Here is a 9,383-nt window from a genome sequence, read left to right on the forward strand (position 1 = left end):
ATGCAGACACACACACAGGCATGTGCTCACATATAGACACACACACACAAATACAGACACACACAGATGCACACACACAGAGACTCTCACACAGACAGACATGCACACACAGGCACAAACACATACATGCACACACACAGACATACATACACACAGAAACACACACACAAACACATACAATCAAACGCAGAGATGCTAATGGACCTAGGTTCCTTGCACCTAAGATGACTCTAAATGTTGAACTTTTTATTTCTTTACTCTTCTAATTTATTCCTGTGATCCTGTGCGCGGTACCTTTGTACTTTACGGGCAACTTATCAATTTTTCACTGCACTGATGTGACAATCAAAGGTCATTCTAATTGTAGTTCTAAAACCTAGGTAGAGAAATAAGCTGAGAGGAGGCCATAAGAGATACAGATTGCTAACATGGGCGGATTGAAGAGCTGGGTGTTGGAATACAATGCAGTAAAACGTGAGCCTGACCACATTGAGAGGACAGAATATCTGAAGGGAGATCACAGATCTCTGACACGCAGAGGGATCTGACTGTAATGGTGTAAGCCTCACTAAAAAGGTTTGCGTATAGGCGCAGACAGTGAGTCGGAAGGCAAATGGGATGGTGTTGCCTTTGGTGAGGGGAACAGGGAATAAAATTGAGACATTAAAACATGGAGCTGGAGGAGCACGGCAGGTCAGACAGCATCCAAGGAGCAGGAACATCGATCTCCTGTAAGATTGAGCTGCTTTGACACAGCTATACAAGGAGGATTTGAGCCCAGTTCTGGTGCACAGTGCAAACTTTTCAAACCCATATTGAAAAAGGTGTTGGAAAGCAGTTCAGCGAAGGTTTGCTTGACAGATTCCTGGGATCTGGGTGGAGGTGCAATTTACCTCATCGGGAAAGGTTAGATAGGCTGGATACATACCCAAAAAATGAGAGGAGATTTTAGGATCCCTAGGGGACAAGCGAACATCCTTTAAAAAGGGTATGCCCATTTAAATCAGAGAGGAGGAGAATTTTTTTCTTAAAAAGGGTGGCGTGGAAGTCCCTTCCCAAGAGAGCAATGGAGGAATATTTACAAAATAAAAAAAGATATCTCCTCAACTACCAAGGATATGAAAATATATCGGGGACGATGTGCAGGTAGGACTCCCAAATGGGGCGCAACATTCACAGCACTCCAGGACTTAATGTTTCCAGGAATTAATGGTAGGGCCCTGAGGATTGTTGTAAACCTAGAGATTTCAGGGAAGTAGCTCCTTGAAAGTGGAGTCACAGGTAGACAGGGCGGTGAAGAAGGTGTTTGGTACGCTTGCCTTTATTGGTCAGTGCATTGAGTATAGGAGTTGGGAGGGTCATGTTGGGGCTGTACAGGACATTGGTTAGGGCCACTTTTGGAATACTGCGTTCAATCTTGGTCTCCCTGCTACAGGAAGGATGTCATTAAACTGGAAAGGTGCAAAAAATATTTACAAGGATGTTACCGAGACTGGAGGGTTGGAGTTATAAGGAGAGGCTGAAGAGGCTGGGAGTTTCTTCCCCTGGAGGGTCAGAGGCTGAGGGGGTGACCTTATAGAGGTTTATAAAATCATGAGGGGCATGGATAGGGTGAATAGAAAAGGTCTTTCCCCCAGGGTAGGGGAGTCCAAAACTAGAGGCTAAAACAGAAATCGCTGGAAAAGCTCAGCAGGTCTGGCAGCATCTGTGCAGAGACATCAGAGATAACGTTTCAGATCTGGAAACCCTTCCTCAGAACTGAAGGGCACAGGTTTAAGGTGAGAGGGATAAAATTTAAAAGGGACCTAAGGGGCAACTTTTTCACACAGAGGGTGGTGCACGTATGGAACGAGCTGCCAGAGGAAGTGGTGGAGGCTGGTGCAATTACAACATTTAAAAGGCATCTGGATGGGCGCATGGATAGAAAGGGTTTAGAGGGATACGGGCCAAATGCTGGCAAATGGGACTAGTTTAGTTTGGGATGTCTGGTCAGCATGGACGAGTTGGGCTGAAGGGTCTGTTTCCGTGCTGTACATCTCTATCCCTCTATGACAAGTTCCAGCAATTACCATCTCCAATGAGGGAGAATCTAATCATCACCCCTTGATGTTCACTGGTGTTCCCATCACTGAATCCCCCACTATCAACATTCTGGGGGTTACCATTGACCAGAAACTCAACTGGACCCACCACATTAACACAGCGGCTACAAGAGCAGGTCAGAGGCTGGAAATCCTGCAGTGAGTAACTCCCCTCCTGACTCCCCAAAGCCTGTCCCATCATCGACAAGGCACAAGTCAGGAGTGTGATGGAATACTCCCCGCTTGCCCTGGATGGGGGCAGCTCCAACAACACTCAAGAAGCTCGACACCATCCAGGACAAAGCAGCCCCCGCTTGATTGGCACCACATCCACAAACATCCCACTCCCTCCCCCACCGACGCTCAGTCGCAGCAGTGTGTACCATCTACAAGATGCTCTGCAGAAATTCACCAAAGATCCTCAGGCAGCACCTTCCAAACCCACAGCCACTTCCATCTGGAAGGACAAGGGGCAGCAGATACATGGGAACACCACCCCCTGCAAGTTCCCCTCTGAACCACTCCCCATCCTGACTTGGAAACATATTGGCCGTTCCGTCAGTGTTGCTGGGTCAAAATCCTGGAATTCCCTCCCTAAGGGGCATTGTGGGTCAACCCTACAGCACATGGACCTGAGCAGTTCAAGAAGGCAGTTCACCCTCACCTTCTCAAGGGACAGGTGGGGACGGGAATAAATGCTGGGCCCAGGCAGCAACACCCACAGCCCCTTGAGTGAATTAAAAAGACGTTTCATTGACTTGAGTCCCTCTATTTGGACATTCCCCCTCTCCACCTCCAATAACCTGTAGTAATATATTCTCATAGTCTTGCTTTCAGGTTGAGTACATCTTATCTCTGCCATTAACACCTCTTCTCGATTTATACAGGTAGTCCTGCTCTATTGTGTGTTTTGTTGACGGGAATTGGTTGTAACGTGATTGATGAACAGTGGATGCTGTTGGATAGCGCAAACTTTCTGCTGTACAGGTATAACGATTTCCCTATAACGCGATTTTCTATAGTGCAAGGTCAGACAAGAACCCAACGATCACGTTGTAGGAAAACGACTTGTACCTTGTCCTCTCTATAGCGATTAACACTCCCATTATCTTTTACACAATCAGACTTGTGATCTGCAATCTGCCTTAGCCTTTCCCAGACCCACCAATGTGACCCGATTTCACCTCCTTGCTTTTCAGTCGTAAAATACTCATAACCTCCTGCTATTTCTGAATTGGACTCAAACCTGGTCTCTAATTCTGGTCTCAAAATCTTAATTCCATTCCCCTCTCTCCACAGACCTTCGGAGTTGTTCCAGTACGTTCTATGAAATTGGTTGTTGGAACGCCTGCTTAGCTCACACATGATTGTTCAATAAAGTGTTGTCCGCTTATAGGGTCCCATCTACCAGGAGACAATATCCAACGTGAGTGTGCAAAGTTTGATGAATGACATTAATGTAGCAACAAGCCACTACCTAAAAGATTCAAGCTCTGGGTCCTGCTGTTGAGTTGATTTGCAACCAGGCATGTGTAGATCCCACAGTCCTCCACACTGACCATGTGCATAACTAGAGCCTGTCCAAAATTCCTGATGGACAATCTCCCTGTCTCCGTGATGTTCTTCCCATCCTTTGTCCAGAAGAATTCCGGTCGTGTGCCATGCTCCGCTGAGCAACTCAGAGTTACATTCTGCACGGAGTTGGTATCGTTGGGCATCATGGTCACCATGACCCCTGCAACGGGCTCTGCAAACAGAAAGGACAGCGACTTTATAATTGGACACGTTCTTCACCTCATCAATTTATCAGCCTCTTTAAGATGTTCACATGAATATTGGTACAGTTCCAGCCAATGTCAAATTTGACCAGGGAAAATACAGCATGGAATTAGACACAGAGTAAAGCTCTCTCCACACTGACCCCCATCAAACACTCCCAAGGCAAGGAGAGCATGGGGTTAGATATAGAGTAAAGCTTCCTCTACACTGTCCCCCCATCAAACATTCCCAGGACAGGGACAACAGTGGGTTAGATATAGAGTAAAGCTCCCTCTACGCTGTTTGCCCTTCAAACACTCCCAGGACAGGGACAGCACGGTGTTAGATACAGAGTAAAGGTCCCTCTACACTACCCCCATCAAACACTCCCAGGACAGAGACAGCACGGGGTTAGATACAGAGTAAAGATCCCTCGGCATGTCCCCCCATCAAACATTCCCAGGACAGAGACAGCACAGGGTTAGATACAGATTAAAGCTCCGTCTACACGTCCCCCAAACTCCACCAGTTCTGTTGTTCTAAAGTCAGACTTTGTCCACCCCATCAATATGAATTGGTTGGTTCCCATGTTTTTTTGGAAATTTCCTGAGTGTTGTCTCCCCATTAACTTTAATAACTATAGCTACCCTCCTCTATTCACACCATATACCATAGAGACCAGAGTTGACCATCTCTCAACATGCCCATGAATCCCAAAGACCATGATTGGCCACCTCTGCTGCAACTCTGTGAGAGCCAAACACCATGTGTGCTCATTGCTGTCTGCACCATCATCAATGCTGACCAGCTTCCAACACCATTACCTTTAATCACCATAGTTGACTATCCCTTGGCTGTTTTCATCCCATAACCATAGTTGGTCACCTCTACCTTCTTTCTAAATCACAGTCCTCCTTCTCCTGCCCTTTGAACCCAGATACTGAACTGTCCCATTGCCTCATCACTGGCATTCATATGAGCGTCACACAGCACGGAAACAGACCCTTCGGTCCATCCAGTCCATGCCGACCATAGTCCCAAACTAAACTAGTCCCCACCTGCCTGCTCCTGGCCCATATCCGTCCAAACATTTCCTATTCATGTCCTTATCCAAATATCTTTTAAACGTTGTAACTGTACCCACACCCACCACTTCCTCAGGAAGTTCATTCCACACACAAACCACTCTCTGTGTAAAAGAGTCGCCCCTCATGTCTTTTTTGAATCTCTCTCCCCTCACTTTAAAAATATGTCCCCCTAGCCTTGAAATCCCCCACCCTAGGGAAAAGATCTTTGCTATTCACCCTATCTATGCTCCTCATGATTTTATGAATTCTGTAAGGTCACCCCTCAACTTCCTACGTTCCAGTGAAAAAAGTCCCAGTCTATTTTCATAACTCAAACTCTCTATTCCTCGTAACATCTTGGTTAGTCTTACAGAAACCCTCTCCACTTGAATAGTTTCCTTCCTATAACTGGGCGATCAAAACAGCACGCAGTACTCCAGAAGGTGCCCAACTAATGTCTTGTACAACGTTCTAAGAATATTAGATGGGGGACAGTGTTGAGGGAGCTTAACTCTGTATCTAACCTCGTGCTGTCCCTGTGCTGGGAGTGTTTGATGGGGGACAGTGTAGAGAGAGCTTTACTCTGTATCTAACCCCGTGCTGTCCCTGTCCTGGGATTGTTTGATGAGGGACAGTGTTGAGGGAGCTTTACTCTGTATCTAACAGAGTAGATATTTAGGGGAGGCAATAGCCTCGTGGTATTATCGCTGGACAGTTAATCCAGGACCTAGATAATGTTCTGGGGACCTGGGTTTGAATCCTGCCATGGCAGATGGTGGAATTTGAATTCAATAAAAATATCTGGAATTAAGAATCTAATGATGACCGTGAATCCATTGTCAATTGTCAGAAAAACCCATCTGGTTCATTAACGTCCTTCAGGGAAGGAAACTGCCATCCTTACCTGGTCTGGGCCTATATATGACTCCAGACCCACAGCAATGTCTGTTGACTCTTAACTGCCAAATCCTCCAATCACGGCAACATCCTGGAAAATCTCTTTTGAAACCTCTCCAGTTTAATCATATCCTTTTGCCCTGTTATTCTGTTCATTTGTAAACTCGTAATTAATTCTTGAACACCTCAGTGAATCTATCTTCCCCATACTCCCAGGCTGTACCTTCCAGTCTTTTTTTTTCTCTCAAATTGTATTTATGTCCTGTGTAAATTACTTTGAATCTGTAGCCCTGCATTCTTGCACCTTTGACGAGCAGTAACAGTTTCGCCCTCTCTACTCATGCTTTGGAAAAATCATCTCAAATCTCTTCAATCAAGTTGCCTTCTCTTCAAAGAATCATAGAGATGCACAGCACAGAAACAGACCCTTTGGTCCAACTTGTCCATGCCGACCAGATATCCCAAATTAATGTCATCCCATTTGCCAGCATTTGGCCCATATGCCTCTAAACCCTTCCTATTCATATACCCATCCTGATGCCTTTTAAATGTTGTCATTGTACCAGCCTCCACCACTTCCTCTGGCAGCTCGTTCCATATATGTGAAAAAGTTGCCCTTCAGGTCCCTTTTAAATCTTCCCCCTCTCACCTTAAACCTATGCCCCTCTAGTTTTGGACGCTGCCAATCCAGAGAAAAGCCAAACTTGTAAGTTTGGGGGTGCGGGTCATGGGACCCAGGGAGGTAGTGAGGAAAGAGATCAGTCTGAGACTGATACAGCTGGGAAAAGGAGCAAGTCGAACAGGCAGGAACAAAGCAGAGAGCGAGGTAGGACTGAAAAATTAAACTGCATTTATTTCGAAGCAAAAGGAGTAACAGGTAAGGCAGATGAACTCAGGGTGCATAGTTGGGAATATGGGACTGGAATATCACAGCGTTTACAGAAATGTGGCTCAGGAATGGACAGGATTGGCAGCTTAATGTTTAAGGTAAAGATGCTTTGGAAGGATAGAAAGGGGCACAAGAGAGGAGGGGGAACAGAGTTTTGGTTAGGAACACCATTATGGCTGTACTTAGGGAGGATATTCCTGGGAATAACACCCAGGGAACTGAGAAATAAGAAAGGGATGATCACCTCATTGGGATTGTTCTGTAGACCCACCCCAGTGGTCAGCAGGAAATTGAGAAACAAATTTGTCAGGCAATCTCAGTTATCTGTAAGAATAATAAAGTGTTTATGGTAGGGGATTTTAGCTTTCCAAACATAGACTCGGACTGCCATTGTGTTAAGGGCTTAGATGGAGAGAAATTTGTTAAGTATGTACAAGAAAATTTTCTGATTCAGTGTGTGGATGTACCTGCTAGAGAAGGTGCAAAATTTGACCTACTCTTGGGAAATAAGGTAGGCCAGGTGACTGAGGTGTCAGTTGGGGAGCACTTTGGGGCCAGTGACCATAATTCTATTAATTTTAAAATAGTGATGGAAAAGGATAGACCGGATCTAAAAGTTAAAGTTCGAAATTGGAGGAAGGCCAGTTTTGACGGTATTAAGCAAGAACTTTCAAAGGTTGATTGGGGGCAGATGTTTGCAGGTAAAGGGATGGCTGGAAAATGGGAAGCTTTCAAAAATGAGATAACAGGAATCCAGAGACATTATGTTCCTGTTAGGGTGAAGGGTAAGGCTGGTAGGTGTAGGGAATCCTGGATGACTAGAGAAATTGAGGTTTTAGACAAGAAAAAGAAGGAAACGTGTGTCAGATATAGGCAGCAGAGATTGAGTGAATCCCCAGAAGAGTACAAAGGCAGTAGGAGTTTACTTAATAGGAAAATCAGGAGGGCGAAAAGGGGACACGAGATAAGTTTGGCAAATAGGGTTAAGGAGAATCCAAAGAGATTCTGCAAATACGTTAGGGACAAAAGGGTAACTAGGGAGAGAATAGGGCCCCTTAAAGATCAGCAAGGCCACCTGTGTGTGGAACTGCAGGAGATGGGGGAGATATTAAACCAGTATTTTGCATCAGTGTTTACTGTGGAGAAGGATACGGCAGCTGGAGAACTTGGGGAAATAAATAGCGACATCTTGAAAAACATTCCATATTATGGAGGTGGAGATGCTGGACGTCTTAAAATGCATAAAGGTGGATAAATCTCCGGGACCTGATCAGGTGTACCCTAGAACTCTGTGGGAAGCTAGGGAAGTGATTGCTGGGCCCCTTGTTGAGATATTTGTATCATCGATAGCCACGGGTGAGGTGATGGAAGTCTGGAGTTTGGCCAATGTGGCGCTACTATTTAAAAAAGGTGGTAAGGGAAAGCCAGGGAACTGTAGACCAGTGAGCCTGACATCGGTGGTGGGCAAGTTGTTGGAGGGAATCCTGAGGGATAGGATTTACATGTTTTCAGAAAGGCAAGGTCTGATTAGGGATAGTAAAAATGGCTTTGTGCATGGCAGATCATGTCTCACTAACTTGATTGACTGTTTTGAAGAAGCAACAAAGAGGATTGATGAGGGTAGAGCAGTGGATGTTGTCTATATGGACTTCAGTAAGGTGTTTGACAAGGTTCCACATGGTACACTGGTTAACAAGGTTAGATCACATGGAGTACAGGGAGAACTATCCATTTGGTTACAGAACTGGCTCGAAGGTTGGAGACAGAGGGTGGTGGTGGAGGGTTGCTTTTCAGACTGGAGGCCTGTGACCAGCGGTGTGCCACAGGGATCGGTGCTGGGCCCACAGCTTTTCGTCATTTATACAAATGATTTAGATGTGAACATAGGAAGTTATGGTTAGTAAGTTTGCAGATGATAGCAAAATTGGAGGTGTAGTGGACAGCGAAGGAGGTTACCTCAGAGTACCACAGGATCTCGATCAGATGGGCCAATGGGCCGAGGAGTGGTAGGTGGAGTTTAATTTCGATAAATGTGAGGTGCTGCATTTTGGAAAGGCACATCAGGGCAGGACTTATACACTTAATGGTAAGGTCTTGGGGAGCATTAAGAGGCCTTGGGGAGCAGGTTCATAGTTCCTTGAAAGTGGAGTCGCAGGTAGACAGGGCGGTGAAGAAGGCATTTGTTACATTTGCTTTTATTGGTCAGTGTGTTGAGCATAGGAGTTGGGAAGGTCACGTTGGGGCTGTACAGGACATCAGTTAGGCCAGTTTTAGAATACTATTCTGGTCTCCCTGCTATCGGAAGGATGTCGTGAAACTTTCAAAGGTTCAGAAAAGATTTACAAGGATGTTGCCAGGGTTGGAGGGTTTGAGCTACAGGGAGAGGCTGAATAGGCTGGGGCTATTTTCCCTGGAACATTGGGGAAGCATTCATGGTTTCTCCCATCTGTCGCTGAAGCTTCTCATCTCTGTGACCATTTCTGCAATCCTCTTCTGCACTCTCTCTGCAAAGTGTTTCCATCTTTCTCAAAGTGGCGTGTACTCAGTACTCCAACTGAGGTATAACTAGTATCCTGTGGAAGTTCAACATTACCTCCTTGCTGTTGTGAGCCTATCAATAAAACCAAGTACACTGTCTGCTTTAAGAGATAACAAGGTGTAGAGCTGGATGAACACAGCAGGCCAAGCAGC

At 45.6% G+C, this 9,383-nt stretch overlaps 1 protein-coding gene across 6 annotated transcripts in view; it reads right to left on the minus strand.

Moving 5' to 3' along the window:
• LOC125487913 (hepatocyte cell adhesion molecule-like) overlaps window positions 1-9,383 on the minus strand; it is a 28,163-nt gene that overhangs the window by 993 nt on the left and 17,787 nt on the right. For 5 of the 6 annotated variants that reach the window (XM_048620550.1, XM_048620546.1, XM_048620547.1 and 2 more), the window contains exon 3: window positions 3,559-3,828. In XM_048620550.1, the coding sequence (XP_048476507.1) occupies window positions 3,559-3,828 (270 nt within the window). Of the gene's footprint in view, window positions 1-3,382; window positions 3,829-9,383 lie in introns of all 6 variants that reach the window. The other variant, XR_007266154.1, reaches the window with a different exon arrangement.

This window comes from Rhincodon typus, chromosome 47 (genome assembly GCF_021869965.1).
Source record: "Rhincodon typus isolate 14 chromosome 47, sRhiTyp1.1, whole genome shotgun sequence".
In the NCBI taxonomy this organism is placed as follows: Eukaryota; Metazoa; Chordata; class Chondrichthyes; order Orectolobiformes; family Rhincodontidae; genus Rhincodon; species Rhincodon typus.